The 26485-nt window shown below is 42.3% G+C and overlaps 1 protein-coding gene across 16 annotated transcripts in view; it reads left to right on the plus strand.

Annotated features, from left to right (window-relative positions):
• Positions 1-8964: 8964 nt before the first annotated feature.
• kif21b (kinesin family member 21B) overlaps positions 8965-26485 on the plus strand; it is a 58949-nt gene continuing 41428 nt past the window's right edge. For 14 of the 16 annotated variants that reach the window (XM_069537479.1, XM_069537496.1, XM_069537504.1 and 11 more), the window contains exon 1: positions 8979-9333. In XM_069537479.1, coding sequence (XP_069393580.1) covers positions 9293-9333 — 41 coding nt within the window. In that variant the 5' untranslated portion in view covers positions 8979-9292. Of the gene's footprint in view, positions 9334-26485 lie in introns of all 16 variants that reach the window. The other 2 variants (XM_069537518.1, XM_069537499.1) reach the window with 1 other exon arrangement.

A 26485-nucleotide genomic window follows, 5' to 3' on the forward strand; every position in this document is an offset into this window, starting at 1 on the left:
TTTACATGTGTCTTTGTGTGTTTGAGTGTGGGCACAGGCGTGTCGATGCACTTAGCTTTATTAAGTGATACTGGCCCAGAGTGAGAGGGAGGCTCTTTATAATCAAGTTATCTGGAGGGGCAATCCAATTTTCAGATGCAGAATTGAGTGAGATTTGTGTTTGTGTGTGTGTGTGAGGCTGTTTTTCTATGTGCACATGCCTGCATTTTCTCTGTGAATACATAATGTGATCTATCATGTTAGTCAAAGCTTTCTAAATGAATACATAAATTATATTGGTCCCAAACAGCAATTCATGAGCAACACTTCACTGACAATAAATCATTTTTATAGAGTAGATATCTTGGAGAAAGAATCGATTTTATTAGAGAAACACACTCTACCCAAAACCTATTGATAAAACCAATCTAAAAAAGACCTGTTCTCGCAAAAGTTATATAATTAGCACTTATGGCTTCAAGGGAAAGTCAGGAGCCTGACGATGCTCCTTATCTTACATTGTGCATGAGGTGGAAGTTTGTGCGTGTGTGTGTGTGAGTATGTGCATATATGCATGTTCATGCAATTAACCCTTTATACCCTCTTTAGGCCAATTTGCTCTGAGAGCCCCAGAGAGCACAAAGAGGCTTTTCTGCCGTTTCAGCATCTCTTCCTGTCCTTTTCTGTCTGCCTCCTTCAGAGTGCTGTTACCATAGAAACAAGGCGCTGGATGCCCTTAGTGAGAAGAGAGGGTAGGTGACAGGGTAAGATCACAGAAATACAAATTAGTCTAATATACTAATTTAATGACACATCACTACCACGGTGAGTCAACGAAACTAGCTGGTAATCTTAACTTCATGAAACACTTCACAGCTGGATCTATTTCAGGAAGTGGGATTCACCCTGAAAACCAAAGTTTTGTTTTTACTATTGTGCAATGTGACATATTCACATATGTTCAATGGGTTGAATGATCCACTCTGGTTCACTTTAAAACCATGTGACTGCTCTCTGGGGCTGTAGGAGGGTTGTCCACTGACCACAAGGGAGGGTCGGAGGTTCGATCCCCAGCTACCCCAGTATGCAGTTTCCTAGCAGATACTGAACCTCAAATTGCAGCTCTGTCCAGTATGAATTGTGGGTTAATGGGTGAAGGTTTATAAGAATGGAAAAGTTTTATATAAATACAGTCTATTTACCATTTAATTTCTGGTTATAACAAAATTACATCAAAGATTCAATCATGGATGTTTGACATGAAGATTTATCTTTCAATCTGATTATACAACTGTTTTCTTATAGCCCCTATAAACAAGTCAGGGCAGCTTGTTCCTGAAGTTTCTACCTACTCTTTTGTCAGCTGACACACATGGACTCTATTAGTCTTTTGTTAGTGTGTATATATGTGTGTGTCTAAGTAAAAGCATGCAATGAGCTGGGGGCAGAGGACTTAGTAACAACCACTCCTTGTCCATTCCTCTCTCTCTCACTTTCTCTCTCTCACACACACACGGTCACTACCTCCCTGAAACAGCCCTGAGGCTGCAGCAGCCACTATGAGACACCCTCCACCCTCCAGCCTCCACCCCAGCCACCGCCTGCTCACTGCCCAGCAGGAAGCATCAGAGTCTGGGTGAAGATGTGAGAAAATGTGGGTCAGCGTTTTGCCCTGGGATGAAGCTGGAGTGGAGGTCTGCTGTAGAGTGGATGATGTTCATGACACGTTACTGATCGCTCAGCACTGTTATATTCCTCAGTGACTAGTTATCTGTGAGTAACTACATACAATGTATGATCAGTACTTCCTCCAGACGTACATTCATTCTTCATTCATTCTAAACACATCAAAGTGAGCACAAAAGACACATGAAGAGTTGGTAAAACTGAGCGATACATTGATATATGATCATAAAACAGCATCAGACATGTCATCAGACTGTTGTCATACAGTAAAACTGTTTTTAAAGGAGAAGTTTTCCAATGGGGGAACAACTGCATGTGAAAGACTTGTATAAAACCTTTCTTGGTCCCAGATGGAGCTGATCTAATTCTGATACACTGCCTGACATCACATGAGGCCCCTGCACAAACACCTGTGCCATTCAGCCAACATTTTGGGGTTTTTCCAGGGACTATTTCTTGGTTTGACCCTCTGGTTGCCTGGTAACCTCACAGAGATGGTAGTCAATAACATGTTCATTAGAGCGTTAGAGAAGCTGATATGTGGATTTTTTTTTTTTTACCTTCACACAGTGTCACACAAACTGTTTCCAAAAACACCTAGAGTCAATTTAGAGTCTAACAAGTCTGCATGTCTTTGGACTGTGGGAGGAGGCAGCAGCATCAGGACCCCCACACACATGGGGAGGACATGCAAACGCCACGACTTGGTGTTCAAACCAAGAGCATTCATGCTGTGAGTGCTAACCACTTTGATCCCAAACCGCCATCGTGGTGTCACTATCAAGAATCAAAACTTGTAATTATGTCACTCAATGACAGTGAGAGCTCTGCAGGGCAGGGGGGGGGACAAAGCACTATGGGGAGGGGGGTCTGCTCCACCCAAGACGTGGTGACAACCTGCTCTGCTGAATGTCACTGCAGCTGACACACATAAATCCCAAGCACAGCTCCTCTGTCACACACATGTAAAACACACCATCAGCCATGTGCACTTATTGAATCCAGTCACGTTACATTCTCATTGGGAAGGAAATGGATGGAAGCAAAATAAACGTGACACAACCGTGTATAATTCAACCGCCTGACTTTTTCATTTCCTGGTGGTGCACCTCTTCCTCTGGCAGCAAGTGAGACGTCAAATGGTGTGCTTGCGTAATCGTGGCCGATTCAAACAGTTTTGTTACGGTGAAGAATGGAGGATTAGTTTACGGGGCTTCAAAGCCAAATATAGCTGGAAAACGCATGTGAGGGATTAGAGACACTTCAAAGAATATGGATGGCGAATACATTATTGGGTGCAGCTTCATCTCCCCATCTCACACGCTCCGACTCACTTCTCCTTTTTCTCCACTGAAGGAGGCAATGTGATGCTTTGGATGGAGCAGTGAAATAGAACATTGGACTTCATTGATGTTAAATGGGTCAAATTTAAGCAAGGTTGATATGTGGGTTTTAAAGAAGATCAAACAGCCTGTATAGTTTGTCATAAGTCTAGCAGTGGGTGTTGGTTTTGTCCATTATCAGTATTTTTACTCAATTGTGTGGCAAGAAAATGATTGCAGCAAAGGGATTTGAGCACATGCTGCAGAAATAAGGACCATTATGAAATAACTTTATGCCCATTTGACTGTGTGTGTGTGTGTGTGTGTGTGTGTGTTGTACCTCTTTAGGACCTTTTCCAGCATAAACACTGACCTTATGAGGACCAGCAGACCTGACTTGGACCAAAGCCTGGTCCTAATGAGGCAGAAACAATATTTTTGACATCCTGGTTGAGGTAAGAGGTCAGATGTGAGTTGTGGTTAGGTTATGGTTCGAGTTAGGCATGAGTCTGTCATGGTTAAAGTTGGGGATAAGGTTTTGGTTTGGCAGTTCACAATAAATGGAAGTCAACACAAAATCCTGATAGCTGCGCAATGTGTGTGTGTGTGTGTATATGTGTGTGTTGCTGGAAAAATCCCTGAGGGTTTGTATGTGAATGCCTCTAATGCAGTTAGGGTGCTGTTATTTTCACTGTGTGGCCCCAAATAAAGGGATTATACTACAGCGGTTATGAAACAGACTTTTTTACATTACAAAGTGCTGAGGGAAGGAGGTGGGACACAGGGACGCAATTCAGCAAGAGGGGATTTGAAAAACCATAAACATACCTGAAAAGGAATGAAATGTGCTCAACATATGCTCAGAAACAGCCTCATTATGTAACAGTTCATATGACATGGTCTGAAATCAAGTGTTTGTTTTGTGTGTGTCGGTGGCTGTTTCCCAGCTGATCTGGGAGGATTTCAGCTTTATCCCCATAACTGAATGATAATCTCAAGAGGAATCCAGCCCTGATCCCAGGAAACGTCGCCTCTGCAGCACTGACATCACCACCGGCTCCTCGGGTCACTGACACGAGCACGTACGCATGCACACAATCAGTTGGTTTACTGTTACGAATAAGTGTAACATACACACACACACACACACACCGGTGCTCAGAGTCATAAGCTCTGGGTTTAGAATTTGTGCAACCATTGGCAGACTGTTTCGAAACATGAAGGGATTGTTGTCTGTGACCTCTGTGACTGTGCAGGAGCATTTTTTCTGTATCCAGAAACCTGTTTGTTAAAGCCACCATACAGAAGGAAGTGAGGGCTTGTATATGTTCAGTCTGTGTATAATATACATTATGCTGAAAAGCACCATATACGTATGTGTCTGAATAATCAACTGTAAGTGAAGATGGTCGACATGAAGTGAAGCCAATGCAAAACAACAGCATTCATATCTGTTGGACCTGTCGTCCATCTTTGTGATCTGGAGTTGTGAAACTGAACTATGTTTGTGTTATATTGTGGGACATGATTGTTACTGGCAAACTTTGTCGGTTTATATGTGTTCACATAGCAACATGAGTCATGGATAACAGGGAGAATGAAGATCTTGATCTGGCAATAAAACTTATACAACTTCACTGAAGCTGCATTGGTACTGGATATGTGGAAGCAGTCGAAGAGGAACATTAGAGGACACAGAGCGGACACAAAAGAGAAAGGGGTCCAGTTTCTCTTTTTGCAGAACTGACTCAGCAGCAGAGGGAAGTGAGCTGGGTTTAACTTCCCATCCGCAGCAGAGCGTATCACACATCTTCTGCTCCAACATAATAATCTCTGTTGGTTGTGACCTTTGACCTGGAGGTATTTAAAGAGGCGGCCCCTCCTCTCTCTCATGTTAAAGTCTGCCTGTGTTTATGGCAGTTGAACTGACCTCAGATCCGCCTCTGGCTGTCAATGTGCTGCAGGTTAGTATCTTTACAGCCCGCCGTGGGTGTGTCTGTGGGCGGGGCTGCACAGGCCTATAGAGCCCTCTGATTGGTCTCTAGTGTACAAGCAAGGCGGTGCTATGTCAGTAATTGGCCGTTGTGGCTGTCAGTTAAATGCGCTTATGCTGCTTTCAGGGACCGCTCGTATCATTTTTTTTTAATCATAGAAAGAGTTTATCCAAGTGTTAAAAACAGGTCAACTGGACTTAGTTGAGTTTCATGAAGACGTTTCACCTTCAGGCTTCTTCAGTTCTAACTGACTGCTGGGAGTCCCAGGTATTTAACTTCTGGGGTTTTAGGAGTGGTTGAGGTTACCTGAGAGGCTGGAGCCACCCTGCTGTTTGTTTGTTTGGGAGTCGTTTGTGGGCCATAGTCACACTTGCCCTCAGGTGTGAATTGTAGTGAAACTTCCTGGAGATGGAAGTCAAGACTTTATGGTATGTGGCTGATAGGTACTGTATTAAACCTCCTCCTCTGTTCAGAGATGTTTTTTCTAGTTTGACGTAGATGTCTTCTCTCCCCCCTCTTTCGAACCATCTGTCTATCCTGGCCAAAATGTCATAGAGCGAGTTAGTAAGGACAACGACTCTGTTCCTCTACATGTGACATTTCATCAGTGTTAGTACATTTGTTCAAATATTGATTTTGTAATAGTTTGGGAAAAAGACTCCCAATATTGACTCAAGTATTTCAGTACTTCTGTTCCAGTATATTTCAGATGCAACCATTATGATTTTTGCTGTCCAACTCCGAGCTATTAAATCTGAATCAGCGTTTTCAGTTAAGTGTTTAGCATTCAGGGAGTTTGACTCTGGTTTCCAACCCATACTTTCTCGTTATATATAAGACATTTCACATAGAAAACAATGAAAGGTTATGAACTACAACATGTAGAGGCCCTGGGACACGCTGATGACCTTTCATCCAATGTTAGCTGGGATTGGCTCCGGCTGACCCTTACAAGATAAGTGTTATAAAAAATGGATGGATGAATGGAGTGAAGGACATAACTCTCTTTTTAACCTTCATTAAAAACAGTTGAATTAACTCTACCTTGTCGAACTATAACATGAAGATGCATAATAAAGTGCAACAATAATCCAGAAATATCAGATGACAATGCATCACTGAGAGGTGCCATTCTGCTATGAAATGAGTTTTTTCTAATCCTTGTGTTTACGTTTGATACTGAGTTATTGCTAATATTATTTCAGTACTTCTACCTTAGTAAGATTAGGAATGCAATACTTACTTGAAAGAGTTTTTTTATATTATGGTGTTGGTGTATTGTGGAGGGACAATGCACAGATTTTATGCACAAGTTCAGTCAGGAGAAGAACTACTTGTGACTCTGAAGGAGGCTTTCTGGGGTTGGAAAAAAACATGCTGCCTCAGACTGAGCTTGAGATATTTAATGGAAAGTTTTGGGGGTTTGGAAAGTTTTGCTGGTATTAAGAAGTTATCCATCTGTGGTAAATGTGGATTCCAGTGTCTTTGGAGCATGACTTGCAGTGGAGACCAAAAGTCAGGATATCTGAGTTTTCTGCATCTCTTTTGACTATTATTGTTGTTTTTATATGTCTCTTATCTTATAACCAGACTCATGGAAGTGAGATACTGTTGTGCACTGCTCCATGTGGCGTCAAAATAATGTTATTATTAATGACTTTGCCTCACACGGAGCACCAAAAATTTTATTATGTACTTTCCCTTGCGCAGGGTACGATTATGTACTTTCCTTCACGCGGGGCACCATTAAATGGTGTGCTTTTGGGCATTTAATAAATGTGGCTATCAGTGAAATATTAAATATTAATATTAAATAATAATTAAACTAATAAAAGATAAATCGGGGCACCACCCTTCAAAGAAAGGGAAAAGAGAGCCAATTTATTGAATAACTCTCATGAAATTACTGACTACAAATTTGGAACTCTGATTAATAATTAAATAAATAACTATAACCAAAATTACCACATCAATAGCTAGCAAAGTTGAAGGATATGGAGTTCTTGACAGTGTAGAGGTTGGCAAAATTCACACTTATGCAACATTAACTAAGACGTGTTTTGAAGAAAAACATTTATTATGAGAATAATAAAAGTATAAACACAAAAACTAACAAAAGGTGTACTTACTATATACAGATGTGTATGTGTGTGTGTGTGTGTGTGTGTGTGTGTGTGTGTGAGTGAGTGACTGAGATTCAAAATGGCGGCTGGCCACTATGAAGACAAAAGGCCCCCTGGAGTGGTGAGACCATGTGGCTGAGATCACATGTAGGTGTTAAGTTTGTGGAGATGAGTGTGTGAGGTGTTGGTGCCAGGTTAAAGAAAGTAGTTAGATGCATGCAAAGAAGTGATCAGCATAACAGAACTAACATTAACTTTCAAAATAATATATAACCAAATATCACAACAACACAAGTCAAACTTATAAACATCACATGAAATAGAAATAGGATTAAACAGTCCTTTGTTTAGCCTAGCGTAATAATAAAGCCCAATTGTGTTACCCGTCCATGAAAAAGAAGGAAAGGTCCTTTTTGGATGTGCTGTTCGGAGTCCAGTGAAGTGGTCTTGTTGATTTGTGGATCCTGTTGTGGTTGCTGGTCAGACCTTGTGTCATGGCCAGTTGTGCTGAAGTTCTTAGGCAGGCTCTCGCGTCGCTGCCTTTGGAAGGTTTTTTAGCAGTCTGCTCCAGGCAGGCCTGTTGGAAGTTGAGGAGCTTGTGGAGGGAGGAAGTCTCCCTGGCTGGGAGAGCAGGGCCAGACCCTACTCCTCCAGGAGAGGTCAGCAGGGGAAGAGAAGAGAGCAGAAGCGAAGAGAGAAGAGCGGCGAGGAGAGGGGAAACTCAGTTTATATTGGCCTGGTGACCTCATGGGTCATGGGGCACACAGTGACCAATAGTGGTTGAGAGTTGTCTCCAGGAGCAGTTTTACCACCTATGTGTGAAGATGAAGCACCTGGGACACTGAGTTCTGGAAGCTCTCCTTTGTCTCCAGAGCAAAGGAGACACGCGGTCAGGCTTTTGACTACACATGTAGGCCCAACTATGGTTCACAGATACCAGGTCCCAACAATACCAAGTACATCTTTATAGTTATTAATAATTCTTTCATTCTGGCCTTCCTATGCCAATGAGGATTAATAATTATTTTTAAAATGTGTTTGGATAGCTGTCCTATCAGTATCCGTGGTAAAAGGTTTTTTATTCACAATTTTCCCTTTTTGTGCCTCTGTGCCAGCAATAGCCATGCAGTTGCTCGAGGGATTATGTTTTTGGGGTTTGTCTGTCCGTTCGTCCATCTGTCTCTTTGTCTGTCTGTCCATGTGTTTGTCTATCCAATTCTTGCAAACACAATATCTCCAGAACACCTTGATGAAGTTTGTAATAATTTGGTACATACGTTCAGTTGGAATTTAGGAGGATCTGATCAGATAGGTGGTCAAAGGTCAACGATCAAGGGAGCATGACCTAAAAAACATGTTTTTGCACTTTTCAACATCATATCTCAGGTCTGCCTTTATGGAATATCTTCTGTTTGACCACTTGTCACTTAGACACTTGGGTTACACTTGGATTAGATGTCAGTGGTCAGAAGTCAAGGGGGCCTCATGTGAATCTGAAAAAAACCCTGAAAAATTGTATTGAGACTGAAATGGTAAATGATCTGTATTTATATAGCATTTTACAGGTCAGTATATCACCATTCACCCATTCACACCCACATTCAGTGCATCTACGGGCAGCACTTTTTTTATTAGGGACATTGCCCAGGGACACTTCAGCATGCAGATGACTGGGATCAAACAGCTGTCCCGGCCCGAAAGTGCACTGGTTGGTTAGAACTAATAGTTGTTGATAATTATATCAGAGAAGCCCTAGTCTGCTGCAAAACAGCTTCCACTGTGATCCCAGTCTTTCCGACGGTCCGTGAAGGCAGCGTCCCTCCCTCCAGTCTGGGCTCAGTGAGCGTGAACGCGTCTGTCAGAGCTGAGCTGAGGTCTGAGCTGCACACACACTTCACACAGGATGTAGCGACAGCACACACACACACGCACAGACACACCAGAGCCAGAAGAAGAAGAGGGTCAGAAACACTGTGAGCCTGCAGCCAGCGAGGAGACAGAGATGAGCGCTGCAGCAGAGGAGAAGAAGAAGAAGACAGCAGGAGTCCGGATGAGGCAGCTCACCGCCTGCAGGTCCTGACGGCTGCTCCCGCTGACCTGAGACATCCAGCGCGCGCACTCACACACACACACACACACACACGGAAAACCCAGCACAGCCGAAACACCCCCAACCTCGAGAGCGACAATGGCGAACCAGGGCGACTGCTGTGTGAAGGTAGCTGTGAGGTAAGTCTCCCTCCCTCCCGACCCGAGCGCATTGTCTCCGAGCCTCCTGGCGCGCAATGAAACGCACCCCTCACACCTACAAAGTCTCACAGACCAGACTCCCTCGTGTCCTCTGCACAGGAGAGGGTGCCACCTTGTTTTTGTGAGACATGGGCGGTGTTGATGGGGCAGAGCGTGCGACTGTGCCACGCTATCTCCACAAGTTCTGCACAGCTCCGTGGTGTGCAGCAGACAGGGTGATGGTGTAGTGACAAGGACAGCTGCAGCCAGGTGCAAGGTGGAGAATGGGCGTTTCTCTCCAAAGCCATTTCTTTTTCTGTTATTATTATTCTCACAGGCCTCTACCTGCAGGAATCTAGTGAACACCTCACATGAGCATTGCTGAGCTATGAAATCTGTTTAAAAAAACCTGCCTCTGCATAGGATTCGAGCACAAAGCGATGCTGTCCTCCACAACTCTGTCATCCTCTGCCTTTGTTGGAAATGCACCACAAAGCTCTGGCAGCTCAGGAGCAGCTTTATTTCTTATTTTTGGATTCGTGTGAGGGGATGTGAGTGGTCTGTAGCGATTGTGTGAGTCTAAATGCTGATTGAGAGGGAGCATTCAAATGTAAGTGCATGTGCTGGCACTTGCTGGGTGGCAGCCTATGCAATTGGAGGGCATGGCTCAGAGTGTGACCGGGGCTGCGTCTGTAATCATGCTCATTTTACAGGCGTGTAATTGAGCTGAGGCGGTGGTCTCACAGACCCCACCTCTGTTTTAACACACACACCTCCCAGACTCTGCCCCATCAGCTAATGAATCCCTATTGGCCACACTGTGTCCTTAATGACCTTTAAACTCCTCTCTTATTGTGCTAGATGTAAAGCAGCTGCAACAAAGTGAAATTCTTCACCCCGGATGCCTTCCAGGTCCTTCAGACTCCTCTTTGGGATCCATTCATCTGAGCTGGATGGGGGGGTTTGAGAGTGGGGGTCGGCCCCACCTTGCAAAACGATGACCCCAGGGGAGGTTTGAGAGTGACTTGTCAGTCAGCCGCTGAGAGGATCCCTTTTGTGCTTGTTCAAAGCGGCAACTGTAACAGGAAGTGGGGCAGGAGGTGCTGACAGAAAAAGGAGAGAGAGAGAGAGCTGGTGGCTGCTGCTCAAATGAAGTTATTGATTCAAGTTAAGAGAATAACTGGTTGACAGATATGACTGCACACAACTCATGTATGTCTCTGTGTGTGTGTGTTTTCACCTTCTAAACTTAAAGATCAGTTTTAGTAGCATGAACTTCACAGTGTTTGACTTTGTCTAATTACACACAGTAGCTGTGCTGGTCAACATGCTCTTTCTCTTCACGTGTGCGTATTTACATGCCCTGTAAGTGCCACCAAATGTGTCCGGTGTTTGACAGGAAATGGGAAGAACACAAATAAACACACGAGGAAGGATAACTTCCTGCTGCACGGCGACAGTTTTCCCCATGACCACTTTTCTTTCCCAGAGAAAGTCAGACGCTGATAAGAGAGGATGGTGTTTAATTGCTCTGATGTTGTGTTGCCCCCAGGCAGGCTGCATGAAGTGCACGTCTCTGAGTAGATTGTGTGCATGTGGGAACATGCATTTAGAGGGCAATGAGGTTGTCATGAGGGCCAACCAACACACACATACACAGTCGCCATGCAGCATCCATTTCCTGAGTGTCTGCATTGCGTTCCCCAAACAATGACCATATAACCAGTGACATGACCTACAATCCCGTATCCAGGCCTGACTGCCTTAGGAATAGATTGGACACACACACACACACACACACACACACACACACACACACACACACACACACACACACACACACACACACACACACTCAATAGTTCATTGCAGTCTAGTCAAACCAGACGTATGTAATGTGTCTCCCTGCAAAGTGGTTGTATATCATATCTTCTGGCTTGGCAGTTGTGTCATTATACAGCCACATTCATTGATCAGATTAGCTTGTATAGGATGAGTAGACCCCTACATTTCACCCGTTAGCCCTCGACACACACAATTACACTCTCAAGCTTCTTTTCCACTGGTGAAATTTTATTTTTATTTAACCTAACATGTCTGGACGCTGATGCAGCACTTTTTTTGTGCAACATTTTGACACGCGTTGAACTTGCGTGTGTTCGCTAAGAAATAGCTGAATGTTTGTGTACTCTTTTACATCTCGGTAACAACGTGCAACAGCTTCTTCTTTTCTTTGCGTCGTGCAGAATGCAACACTGGCCAGACAGCAGGGTTTGGGGAGCTTCTCAGCTTCCGGGCAAACTCCTAAAATTTTGACGGGTTTACTCACGTAGAAAAACTTGCGTGTACCCACAAATTCTGGCGTAAAAGAAGTATCAGTTAGAGATGTAGTTTCACCTTGACGGTGCATCACCTCCCCCTCCCGTTGATCTATTTTTGAGTGCTGCATCTGCTAGAGATTGATTGCTTTACGTTAGTTCTGGCTCTTTGATATGATAAATGTCAATAATTCACCTTTTGTGTGCATGCTGGTACTCTGGGAACAACTTGACATGAGAGTTATGAGCATTTTGCATTTCCATCTGCATATTGATCTCTATCCCCTGCTCTCCAAAGCTCTGCCACGTACTCATTTCAGCCCATATGCAGCGAATGACTTGTCATGCACCAAAGTGCTAAGTCAGCCTCCAGTGCTGTGTATAAATAGACACAAAGACAAATCTGTTTAGTGCCTGTGTGCACTTTGACCTTGTGATCACAGGGGCTCCCCATCGCTGTCTAATTTGAGTTGTGTTGCCAGAACAATAACCTGAGGAATCACCAGTGAGGCGATTTTTTTTCTTCCAGTCCTGGCGTGTATCATGGATTTGTGGTTCAAGATAATGAGGTTGAATGGGGGGGAAAAGCTCTGCAGACAGAGCACAAAATATTCAGTGTTCTTTCAGAACCGCAGGTGGATGACCAGAGCCTTTTTTTACAGTTATGACGCAGGGCCTTTTAGCTTTAAGAGTCAGCTGAGAAACATAAGAGCTTTTATCTTTTTTGTCCTGCTGATGACTTGAACAATCTAAATCAGGGTTTTGCAGTAACACAGACGTTTCTAAGAAAAATATAAACTGTAAACTCCACCCCATGACCAAAACACTAGCTTCAAAACAGCAAGGGAGCAGGCGGACTAAAACAGCGGAAGGGGCCTCTCACAGCTGATACACAAAGGCTTTAAATGGGAGTTTTTAAAAAAAGCTGGTGTTTTGTTGTTGGACGTATGTCCTGTGTAGGCTACCAGTCTCGCCTGCTTCCTGTGTGTGTTAATAGTTTACCACAGAGGCTCTGTCTGGGTTACACGCCTCCCTAGGGGGTTGCCTTTAAAATGGCAGGAGTTTGGGAGGAAACGGTGTGTGTCTCTTGCATGTGTGCAACTACAGCCTACAGTGTGTATGTACTGGTCACAGGGTAGTGCTGGATTTTTATCTCCTCATGAGTTCTTACACTTAGTCTCAACATTCATCTGCTTGTTGAAGGGTTTACTGTCACCACTTCACCGTAAAAGTGAAAGCAGTTCTTCTGATCACAGCTTTTGGCATCAACAGAAGGAAGACGAACAGGAAACGCGACAATGCACACGCCCAAGTTGGCCATGCAGAGCTGTGCATCATTTCCTCCTCACGCTGGCCCGTTGGTTATATGCCTTTAAAAAAAAAGTGTTTTGGTCGCCCTTTGAACCTATTAGACTGCACAGTTCTTTTTGTGACGATTGCTCAGCACTCTGTGTATGTGCCCCTGCGGCGAAGCAGGAGGCCGCGGACAGGGGACATGAAAGTTAGTGGTAACAACATGGAAGAACATTGATTTATAAAAAAAAGCATGAATCAGAACATTTCAACACAGGCGCATTAAGCAGTTTGTTCTTCGCTTGTTCTCTGTTGCATAATCAGACGTCTCATGAGCTTTACCAGCAGCTGCCCGAGGAGGTAAAATAGGTTGTGTTGTTAGTTTGCCAAGATGCACTTCTTAATCCTGGTTTACAAACTTTGATAGTTTCTCAGATGGTTCATAAATATTCAGGACATTGTCTGCAGATGTTTTAAACTGCATTGTGCATCCAGCCAGTTGATGAACTTCTCCCTCTGAAGTGCATCAGCACTCCTGGATGGTGTGCTGCCGTTGCAGAATAACTTCCTGTCAAGTTGCCGCTGGACTATCCACATTTCCTGTTCACTTCCTTTTTAGTCATCTGCTCATGAGCCCGTTGACATGATTCTTGAGACTGAATACTCTGCAAAAGTGTGAAACTGAAACTGGGGCTTTATTTATTTGCCATCCAGGAATCGGTGTTAAAACAAATGTTTTTGTGAGCAGAAAAACAAAAGAACACCCTGCTGTCCACCACTAAAAAATGGAAAATACTCATTGATCCAGGGTGCTATCTGCATTCTCAGATCATGACACATCATCCCAACGTTTGCTGACTCTTTTTCTTTTCTTTTGCTCAAGCTCATCTGCATTGAGTAAAATAAAGCGTAAAAACTGTGACCAAAATGCTGGAATGTCACCAGCTCCCCCTCCACCCCCTGCTCGCCCAGTCTTGTATGCATGCACGTGCATACACACACACACACACACACACACACACACTGATCTGTATTTATTTTAATTCTTCCATGTGAATTCAGTAAGGAATGAAAGGCGCCTCACTCTGAACATTTGCATATTTCAGTTATCTGTTATCAGACTTCATCATATGGCAGCTGCAGTGGCCTTCTCAACAGTCCCAACTATTATCATTTGTGCAGCACAGACACAAGACATCCCTCGCTACATAGAAATAAAGTCACTTATTTCCACATTATTTAGCAATAGATATATTTATGTTCTATCACTCTGTGGTCTGCCCATTTTCATAAATGTTATGACAGATTTTTTTTGTGTTGACTTTGTTGTGGACACATAGAAATCACAAGGGATCTGCGTGTGTGTGTGAGTGGTATGGGGGTAAGCAGAGGCCCTTTAAACAGTGCACCTCTTGGGTGAGTGTAGATAGAGGACACAGTGTGAATGAATCCGATGTCAGTACAGGTCTTTGTGCTCTGTGCTGAGCTTGCAAACACACACACACACACACACACACACACACACACACACACACACACACACACACACACAGAGACAGACAGACAGATAAAGACACACTGAGCAAAGGAACTGAAAAGCTAAATGGGAAAAGAGACAGAGGAGGGTGGTGGGTAGAGGACTTTCAGCATGTGTCTCGTCTGTTGTCAAATGGGCTACTGTAGCATGCAAATATGAGCTCTTCAAAAAACGCAGTCAGTGCGTCTGCATGGATGCATCCAAGTGCACGCACAAGCGCAAGTGTGTGTATGTCTGAGCGTTGTTTGAATGAATAATTTGGGCACAGCTGCATGTGCTTGCAATATTCCCAGCAAGGGAAGAAGAGGCAGAAAGTTAGAGTTGTCTAGTCAGTTGTTGTCAAGGTTGTGTCAACTGTTTATTTATGTTCTGAAATTAGATTCTCTTCTGCTTTTTGAATCACTAAGCTAGAAATATAACCTGACCTGCCTGTTTCACCAAGAGTAGTGTGAGCTTCCTCCTGCTCTTTTTAATCACCCTGTGTGTGTGTGTGTGTGTGTGTGTGTGTGTGTGTGTGTGTGTGTGTGTGCGAAGCCAGCTGGCCAATAACACCTTCAGTGTTAAGTAGCTTAGTTACTGCTGGTTTGTGTCTGAGTTTGTTTTGTGTTGTTGTGTCTGAATGAAAAGAGTCGACAGCAGACGAGGCTTTAAAACTGCTGAAGTCAGCACCAAAGAAAACTGATTTTAATTAATCTGCTCCACAATTTACTGTAAAATTTCAGCTGCTAATACTTTAAGACCAAACACCTGCAAAACTAATGACACGCTCATCACTTTTTTCTTTTCATAATTTTATAACAAGTCTGAGAAAAAGGTTAATATCACTACTGTCTTTGTCCTCATGCCTTGGAATTTCCTGCATTATCATACCTGACTGCTAACTTACCAAATTGTCAGCCTTTGTGGCTTCTAGAGGAACAGAAATGTGAATATTAGCATCCATGTTGCTGTTGCAACAGGGGTGTTCTCACAACTTAACCACCTGAATACAGAGTATGTCCTGCACATGATGAGACACATTGTGACCACGAGTTCCATTGCGGGCAGGATTAGTGTTAAACTCACAACAACCATGCATTTGCAGGTTTTTAATTTGCACTCACTAAGAACTAGACCCTGAAAATACTAGTGAGTGAAACCAAGGCTCTACGCTACATTAAAATGTGTATCTAGAGAAAATGTTCATTATTAAACACATTTTGCCATTGTTCAATATCTTGTGTCGATCACCATTTCCTTCATTATACTTATAATCTTCCTTCTGAGGTCACACACCTGTGCATTGACATATAAAGAGAAGACACCCCCTGGCTGAGTTTACACACTTACAGATAGGCAGACATGATGACTGGCTACATTAGCACTCGTGCTAAATGCTGTCTGACGGAGTGGGAGGCTGGGTTGGTGGTAATGCTAGCCAGCCCTCCAGGGACTCAGACAGACAAGCACAGTAATGACAGCAGTCTACAGCTCAGCAGAGTATATTGTTTTGGAGAGGAAGAGGTGAACACAGCCATTTATTTTAGCAGCTGTGTGTCTGTCTGTATGTGTGTGTGTTGGATTTATGGCTTTAATATTTCCGAAATAAAACCTTGTCAGCAGAGCATGATTCCCAGGACTCTTTTTATGGTTATCTGTGCTGTTGTTGGTTCCTTTTTAAATTTTCTAAATTGTGTTGTAAACCATCAGTGGGAAGAAAGTCAGTAACTTTAAAAAAGGAAGACGTGTGGTTTATCACATGCCAATCAGCCTAATAATGTCATGTCACAGGCACACAGGTCATATATCACGTGTGCTTTTCTTGTTAGGGTGCTAAACTCTGGGTAGTTAAAAGCAAAACATGAACACAACCACATGCTTTGTAAAGGACGAGTTGATTGTTTGACCTTGTTCTTATAATGAACTCCACTCTGAGTCTCCCCGAGCTGCCGCTGTGACTTAGTGACACAAAATCAATTTGTGACATTGTGGGCAGTTATTTAAATGTGTCCAGATTATAGGTAGTCACACGGCAGCCTGTTCTAAACAAAGTACTTTGGCTAAAAGCATCGAGTGTCCATCAAAACAACAAGTAATATGTAAATGCAGAGTGCTTGTTCCTTTAGACTGTTGAAATAAATTGGAATGTAGCAGGAATTGGCCGACACCTCTTTGACCTTGACAAGGCGGTCTGTCCTGAAAATGTAGGAAAGGAAGCTAATTTGATTCTTTCATGTGCCTCCACCTCCCCCCACGGAGCAGCAGACAGAGCAGACGTGGGGCAGTGGGGGAGACGGGGACATGAGATGAGGAGGGGGTGGTTGATGAGGAAGTAGGGTGGGGATTGACCCAGAATCGGCTCCAATGATGCGGACTGATGTGCAACAATGAGAGATGCACATGTTAGAATGAGTGATGGTTAGTTGTCTTTGACAGTGGTGAGAAGTTAAATTGTCTCACTGACTTACACAGTTTACTGATTAATACTTTAGAAATACCACTGGTTATTAGAATAAGTGTGTAATACCTCTTTCTGTATTATTTACAATATTAATAGCATCACATCCATAATCACTGCCCTTGTATATCAAAGATCTTTGAGCATGAGGAGTGTTTTGTCTATGATGGCATCTTAAACAACTAATTGATCATGAGGGGCCTGCTTGGCTTTCCACGCTACTCTGTCCCATGTTACCTCATACAATCAGCATAACATGAGATATTTGAGACATTTAAGTCTCCCAAAGATCCAGTTTGAAGTCTCTTGGTTTCCCCTGTCCTTTTTTGTCTTTGATGCACTGGTTTGTTGTCATGAGACACTGGTATCTATTAACTACCAGGACAATAGACAAAGCAATGAGGACACAGTGGTGTATTGAGATAGGTCTTAAACTTGTGATGACAGTCGGCTCTGTTGTTTGAAAATAAGTTCCTGATGGACAAGGTGAGAGATTAAAGCCCAGTGAATTTAGCTGTCTTCTACAGATGACCTAGCTCTCTCCAGACAAGTAGGGCGACTCTGCCCTTGAAGTCCGACTGGGTTAAGAAAACGCTCGTGTTAACATCGATGAACCAGTTCGCTCATTCGTGCCCCAGCGTGCAACACTGCATCTCAACAAAAACCAGTCAAACCAATGAGCACAGACTGTGTGAGCCCTGCTCTTCTGGCAGTTACCAATCGGCAGCAGCGCCTCAGGCTGCAGGGTCGCCACACTGTGAGGTTAGTTTGACAGTTAGGGTTAATGTGAAGGCTATGAATGGTGGTTTGTTTGAATGGTATATATGGTATAAATATATGGGTGCTGGGCCAGTTGAGAGATTAAGATCTGTTATAAGTTTTTTTTGTAGGATACGATGTTCAATCTAGAGAAAACGGGACAGATTTAAATGTGTCCACCATCCCCTTAGAAGTACTCAATTGCAGCAAAACACCAATTGCTCCGATCTCCAGGGTCCTCATGCTCCCTGTAAGACCGCCGTGTGATTTCTGGATCGTAGCCGTAGACCCAACTCTCATCACCAGTGATGATCCTCAACACAAGTTTGATGCAGAGCTTGATGTCTGCTCCTGCTCAAGTTTGAGTACCTTGATGAAACTGCAAACGCACAACACCGGTCTATGGGTTAGTTGATGAAAACCGACCGCTTTCATCACATTTCATGACTGTAGGTTAAACATTAGAAGGGTTTCAACTGATATTTACTGTCATTATAGATTAATCCATCAATTTTCATTAATTAACTGAGTTATTATTATATATAATCAATAGTATCACAAAGTGCTTAAAATATCACAGTTTCAAAGTCCTACTATTTTCCTTATAATAGTAATAATGAATTCTCACATTTGAAACTATGGAATCTACAAATGTTTGGCAGTTTTATGTGATAAATAAGAATAATGAATTCATACTTGAAATCATCAATTAGTTTACTTAAAACTGACTGACATTACTCTTTTTTGAATAATGGAAAAATATGTTAACATCAAATTTGAATTGTATTGTATTAAACTGTCTGGAATACACTTTACTGCTGGAGAAGATGTGATATGCTCAAACGCTCCAGAATGGTTGTTCAACGGATGTAAAATTATCAACTATATTCAGTTTATCAGACAATGGAAAAACAGGGACTCCTCACAGAATGACCTAGTTAGTCTTGACAAATTAACAATTAATCAAAGCAGTTTGTGATTATTTTTAATTTGATAAACTAATGGATTCATCTTTTAGTTGTTTGAGCTTTAGCATACAAATGCAAATGAGGCTGACCCCTTCATTGCACTCTGGGAGAACCAGCATGTGTCTATCAGTGTGACATCGCAGACGCCCCAATAGGAGTGGCAGAAGGCCTCTGACTGCCACCACCTGGGCAAGACAGCTGTCCACGCACCGGCCCCTTCTAGCCGCAGCCCCAATTCCTCACACATGCTAATGACTGTTTGCCTAACATGCTTCCTCCTCACTTTCTCATCTACTTATTCCACACTTAGTTGTTTCTTTCCTGTTCTCCTCCAGTACTCCCACCTGAGCCGCTCATCTTCATCGGCCTGCTGCTTTGTGTAATCTAGTGTTTTATTCTGTTGCCTTAAGTCAGCGGCCAAGGCTCTCACTCACTATTATTTGATGCCAGATTATTTCATTAATAGCTGACATGAAGCAGGAGCTAGGTACAGTCAAGTGCCCATTGCCAATCCCTGCCATCCAATTGGAGCGCTTTGACCAGTATATGACCTTTTGAATGTGTGTGTGTGTGTGTGTGTTTGTATGTGTGAGTTAGCCAGCCTGTTGGAGTGATTGTGGATCTCATGTGAAGGAGTGGAGGCCGACAAGAAAGACAGATTTTGTGGAGAACGCCTTGTGTGTCAATCTGTCATGCACAGATAATTAACTGATTACTGTAAGAGCATATACATGATGGGGAAGGTGTCTTAGGTTGGATTGTGATGGATGGAGCAGGTGATGAATGGAGAGACAGAGAGATGAGAAGATCAATCAGAGGGAGAGCGAAAGACAGTTGACGGTTTTATGTGCAGAATCGGTCCAGACAGCTATCCAGGAAATCAATGGGAGCACTGATTAAATGGGCAGCAGGACAGAAATGACTACTGTACTGCTCAATAATAAAAAATGGTGGCTTTCAGTGTCTCATGGAGGAGGTTAGGATCCCAGTAACCTTTTAAAGCTTTAAGATAATTTCTCTGTCATCATATAACTACTGTACACTGACTGATCCAAGTATTAATGATATTAATGATAAATCTACTGTGGCATGTTGCATATTGTTGGAAAAATATATTACATAAATAGAAGATGGCTTGTCAGTGCCCGAGAACAATGCTTGTAGTGGTCAACCACTTTGGTCTAAACTCAAATATCCATCCATCCTTGAGCCAATCCCAGTTGACATCCTGGTCAAGAGAATTTCAATATCTCAACAGCTATTGGATATAGTCTCATTAAGCTTTGCATCAAAATTCTTGGATCCAAGAGGATGAAGCCTACTGCTTTGACATTTAAGTGAAATGTATCAAGAACTGTTCAATGGATTGCCATGAATTGCATTTGGTTTCCCAGCTCAGTATTATATTTTATTATTATCTCTTAAAGGTGTGAATATCAGCCTTTCATGAGTGTTGCTGGTCAAACAATCTTCCAACCCACCTCCTGATCTGTTTGTCTTGAAAAATTGTTCTTCCATCTTTAAATACTCATTTTATTAAATAGCGTTTCTTCCAGTTATGACCTTAGCAGTCAGCGTTCCGTCAACCCTTCATCCTCTCTGCTGTACCTTGGGGCCTCTCTCATTTCATCCCAGAGTTACTGATACGCCCAGAAATCCTTACCCAAAATAGGCCAAATCAATTTCCTGAGTTCTCAGGGCTTTTTTTGTCAAACATGCAACAATCTCCATAAACTGCCATATTATCTCCCCTCTCTTGTTCTTCTTTTCTTTTTCCTTTTTTCCCTTGCTCCCTCTGCCTTTCTGTTTGCCTGACTCTTGAACAAGCAAATAACTGGTTCAAAGAGCAATAATCAGCTCCATCTCAACAGCTATTCAGAAGTTTTGTATCAGTGTGACAAAGGCTGCTATCACATGTTTTCCCAATGGCATAATGAGTTTGAAAACAAATTAACCATAACTATTAAAGCTAAACTGATACTGAACTAGTAGGAGACCACTAAAGTATAACTTCACTCTTAAGTTTTGGCTGAAGTGTTTCTCTCTGGAAATTCAAAAATGCCTTTCAGAATGCAGTACTGAGATGCGGGGCAAAGACACGTATACCTGTGCTAGCAGTTCAATTGTTGTGTGTGTGAGACAGCCAGGGATGGGGGACGACTCTGAATGGTAGACGATGTGGTGTAAAGTCGCAGCACAGATTTGAAAATGTGCGTAAAGGTCCATATTGAGAATGGTCAGCACCAGTCAGGTAAGTTAAGTTACTGTCGATTTCTTATGAGACAAGACACAGGAAAATGGCTTTTATTTCTTTATTTTAAAGATAGTATTTTCCTCAAAGTTTGAAACTCATTTGAGTGTATACATAATTTTGCCCTTGTTGCCATGGGAACATGACCTGGACATGCTTGCCGTGACAGTGGTAAGAGTGCCCCTGGGTTTGTCACAGCAGACACACACACACACACATTTAGCTCAGTTGGACCTTTTTGTCAATGTTTGACCAAAATTATTTCAAGGACACGATCCAGTCGTCATACTGATGTTCTGAATGTCTCCCTACCTATGACGACAATGTGGAGACAAACACATATTCTAATACCTACAAATGCTGGATACACAGTGAGTTGTGAGTCACACACATAGCACATAGCTGTGTCAGTTAGGTTAATCCTAATCTTTACTCCGACAATGACGAAGCACTAATCAGCGGTAGGGTACAAGCAAAGGGAACAGAACCAGATGGAGACACTGTGCTCCTGTTTATGTAATCTCTGTCAGGCTGACTGCACTGAGTTAATCTCTATCTGAAAGGGAAAGGCAGCAGCTCTGCTCCGTGAATGACCTCACACGACTGTGATTGAATTAAGTGACACTCAGGTGTGGTTCTAAACTTGATACTCATCACACTCAGTTTGTATTTATTTGTATTATTAATTGTATTTATAAAAATAATATAAAAATGATAATCAAGGACCAGCTGTGATTTCGTCACTCCACTGTTGTTTCATGGTCTTGAGAGTTCTAACACCTGAGTCATTGTAAATATGCAGAGTTAGGCAGCAGTTCAGGAAACAATATTCACGGTCCTCTGTAGAACAGTTTCAGTGGCTTGTTGGTGAATAAGGCTGCTGTAAATATATGAGCCTTAAGTTATGGCTGTTTACAAGAAGCCGAACCTGTGATGTGTGTTTGTGGAGACAACACCCTGGTAGTCGATTGTGTGGATGCATCCTGGAGCAGTTTGGAGAAGCACCTGGATACCAGGGACATGCACTGACAGGCTTGGAATTACAGGGCAACACCTCTTAGCTCAGTTAAGGTTCCTTAGAAAATCATTAAAGATGACATTAATACCTTTTTAATGGGGCACAGCCAATTTTCTCAGCTTCTTTTGTGGAAATGTATAATCACTATTTCTTTTGGCGACTATTGTTCTCAATCAAAAGGATTTTATTACAGTAGTAATGGCTGCTGTTGCATGTTTCTCTGTCCTCCTCATTTGGCATTTTCAAGGTTGGCATTGTCGTTCGCTTCATGTTCTTTGCTCACCTGCCAACTTTTGTAAAAATGTTTTTCTTAAGAGCCACATCTCTGCTGTCAGTTTGTTTTTTAGACTTTAGTTTTGTCTTTGTGGAGGCAGATCTGGCTTGTGCTCCTCTCCGAGTTGGTCTTGCCCTCTCTCAGGGATGTGCTCCTTGAAAGCAACGTTGTCCCGCTCCAGAGTCACTGGTGGTGCCTTGTGCACTTTTCCTCCACTCTCTTTTAGTGAGAGCAGTGCCAGACAGTCGACATGCACCTTGATACAAGTGCAGCTTTTCTTCTATATTTTGCTAAGGAGCTTGTCTTTGTTTTTATCTCCTCCTCCAACTGGCTGTGTTCATCTTCTAGGAGGTGGACTTGCTCCTTGAGAGCCCCATTCTCCTGCCTCAGAGACTTAATCTCACTGATAACAATGAACAGGCCTTCTATTAGGCGCTTTGTTGTCTCCTGAAGTTGGGTAGTCAGACCATTTGAGCTGCACTGAGAAGTGCCAAACAGCTTTTGCATTCAGCAACCAGGATGCAAATTAACTTTACGTTAACTAACTGTCATAAAAGTATAGTGAATTTATTTGTTCTAATTATTTGTTCAAATTAACACACACAAACACACAGACACACAAACACTTTGAAAATAGACATGATATTTGAATCAAAGTTTGACCACAAATTGTACATCAGCAGTACTAACTGGGTGTACATAATGGATGGCCTTTTTTCAGAACTACAATATCTATGTGTATGTAGCCTGATAAGCATTTCACAGAAGAGAAAATGATTCTCCATCTTCACTGAAGTATAACGTATTAATCCAATAAGTAAAACAGCAGAGTATGTATTTAACATAGAAAATGAAATGAAAGTAGCTGAACACACAGGCAGCTCTCCAATAATAGAAGTAGGATAAAAGCATTTTGCTGACAGCCATTCATCCATTAATAATGAATGTAAAGCACATAGTTTTTTCTTGCCTTCCATCCTTTTTGCCTCATTTGTTTTTTTTTACTAATGATGAGTTGTTGATGGACTCTGCAGGTTCAGTGATGAGGAGACAGTGGCCTCTGAATGAGCCCCTTATCTAAACCAACACTCATACAAAGGAAATGAGGTGTTGAGAGAGGAAGCGAGTAGGAAAGAGGATATGATCACAGGTTTTACATTCATCTTTCTGCTGAGTGGTTACTGATGTGTGGGGTGGTATTTTTGCAACACGTTTAAACAGTGCCAACAAATGTAAAGCATAGACTGGAAAAATGGAGCCAAAATATCAGAGTTACAGGTGTCACCATCTTGTGTCATTTGGAGTCTGCACAGTAGTGAATCGTGGTGTTGAGGTCTCGCCAATATATATTTTTTTAAACTTTGACTTTTCCCTTTGGTCCATGTCCCATCTACTGACAGGGTGGAGGCGTGGTTTATGACCTATACTATAGCCAGCCACCAGGTAGTGATCAAGATGATTTGGCTTCACTTTCACTGTAATCTCGTCCATCTTTATCTACAGTTGACGGCATCGATACACATGAACGTTTTTTTTAGTAAAAGTTGCTGCTTTTCACCAATTGCTAAGACTAAAAGTGCAGCTTTAAAAAAAAAAAAACATGTTGATGTCATTCATTCATTTGATTTGAGTCTTTTATATGCAGACACACTTGATGGTATTCATCCGCCTCACACATGCATATTTATGTGACCTTCAGGACAAAGCACATGTCAGCGTCTGTCAGTATGACGAGATGTTTTTCAGACATCAAATTCAATTGAAAACAATTCAAATTATTGTTTTAGCCATAATTGTGACAAATTATTTAATTTGTTGTTAAATATAACATTAAAATGACAATATAAACAATGCCATCAGTCTTTAGATTTTCTTTGTCCCCATGTGACCCCTGAGGAGATTGTGACAGTTTATCGACAGCATCAGTTGCAGTAGCTAATGTTACAGCACCACAGGAAACACTGTGGCCTGTGAATAGTTGATTTTTTTTGTTTGTTTGGCAAATCAATATGCTTTGTATGCTTCAACAACCTCCAGGGATAATTGAGGTCTGTGGCACCTATATTCTGGGGGTCGGGGGATGGAAACTTTGGGCACCTCTGCCTAAAAACAAAAAATCTATCCAAATCATCTGCCTCCCTGTACATTATTTACTGTGTAAACATATTTTCCTATCTCATCTCCCATCCTTCACCACTGATCAGTGTCCTCACAACTGTGTTAGTCACCTATAGAGCTTTTATTTTCTATGTCAGCGCAACCTTTCCTGGACGGCTGACTGGCTGTTGACTTGTTATTGGATCTCCTGTGTGATGAGAGGAGGGTTTCAGTGTGTGTTTGCATTTAAAACAGTTGTTAATAAACATACACAAACACACACACACACGCACATACGTGTTGACATCTTACACAAAAAAGTGGGTATTTTATTTTTCCATTATAAAGGCAATATTTGATCGATGGACACAAAGAGAAACAGCCAGGTGTAGGGGAAGTGTGGCAGCAAGGAAAAGTCCACATTTGAGATTAGGCTCTATAGTGTTATCAAGAGAAAGAGGAAATGGAACAGGCCCCCTCAGCTGCTTCTGTCAGACAAGCTTTTGTCCTGATGGTGTGTTTTCGCTGGCAGCAAACTGGGGGAGGGCTGCTTCAAAACAGGCAGAGGTGTGAGGATGAGAACAGGAGCACACAAGAGCAGCATGAGGATGTTTTCCTGCACAGTACTGGTGAAGATAAAAAGATAACTAACATGGAAAGAAGGATCGCGTCCTTGTTTGACATGGGAGAAGATATTGTCGTCTGATAAACGGACAAAGTTAAAGGAAACATGGAGGAGGAGGAGGCCGGCTTCCTCTGCTGGCCCAGTGCCAGAGGAGACACAACAGAGCTCTGAGACGCTCACAGCTCAGGAGAATACGATTAACTCTGTCTCTTTGTGTGTGTGTGTGAGCTGTGTCTTTACTCAAGTGTTTACATTAAGGAATTGAGCTCTTTGGCTATCACCAGCCTTTTCTTTGAAGGTTGATTAAGCATGAACACACACACACACACACACACACACACACACACACATTGGCAGTGATCACAGTGGCCTGATTTTATTGCTAGTACTCAGGGCCTGTTGGTAACAGACTTAGCATTTGGTCCAGGCCATTTACTGGGCTATGATTGGATAGCGGGTCAACAGTTTAGTTTCAGGTGACAATCGCTGTATAATGACGGCTGTTAGCATTTGTAATTTGCCATCTGCACCCCTTGAGAGGGAAACCATTCTACTGTTGCAAATACAAACATATGCTGACACACATGCAGTCACCGAACATTTAGGAATCTCTGAGCAGCGTGTGCAGTTCCCAAGGAAACTGGACCTTCCTGAAGTGGGCCAGCTGAGGGAAAACACTGGAAGAGTTCAGTGTGTGTGTGTGTCTATTGGGAAAGAGAGAAAGTGAGTGTGTGTGCATCGTGACACAAGACTTTTTACAGTAAAGAAAGAGCTGTTACACAGAAGGACATCACATCTTCTCCCTTGACTTCTTTATTAAGCATTATGATTCTTGCAACGATACAATTTATTTAAGATGTAATATGTAACAATCCTTCATTCAAATGTCTAAAAACGATCAGACCTATGTTATATATTTTGTTGACTTGTGTACTTGCATTATCCAAAATGTTTCCACCAATGTTCAAACCATGTTCAAAAATACCAATTGCATTCAAGGTAATGATGTTTTATTTGAGTTGCCTTTTGGTCGCATAATATCTGCTTTACCCGTATCTTTGTCTGTCTCTTCTATAAGTCCTGGGGCAAACATCGTATGATGAAGGAAGGACACACTGTTAGCCAGTCAGCTGATTTTGCCTTCCACTGTATTGGTCAGTCGTAATGGATCACAATTATTCAGACATGACCTCATTAGTGAACATTAGTGAACATGATTTGCCAATGAGATTTCATCAGCAATGGCTAAGACAACAACTCCCATGATCCCAAGGACCCACGCTACTTCCCCATGTCATTTTTTTTTTCATAAAATTACATCTTAGTTTTGAATTTTATGACTAAATTGTTAACTTCTTGGAATTTTTCTCACTACACTTCAACTTGTTACTCTGGATTTCAGAATTCTTTTTCCCAAGCAGTTTCCAAAGTATATATTTTTTCAATTTATAAAAAAAAAAAAAATAAATACCCCAGACTTCCTAGTCAATGTTTTTAAAGAAATATGAATCCTTTTATGATTCCAATGACAGGAATGTGATGAGAAATGTTGTAAATATCAGAATGATTTTTGAG

This window comes from Paralichthys olivaceus, chromosome 2 (assembly GCF_024713975.1).
Source record: "Paralichthys olivaceus isolate ysfri-2021 chromosome 2, ASM2471397v2, whole genome shotgun sequence".
In the NCBI taxonomy this organism is placed as follows: domain Eukaryota; kingdom Metazoa; phylum Chordata; class Actinopteri; order Pleuronectiformes; family Paralichthyidae; genus Paralichthys; species Paralichthys olivaceus.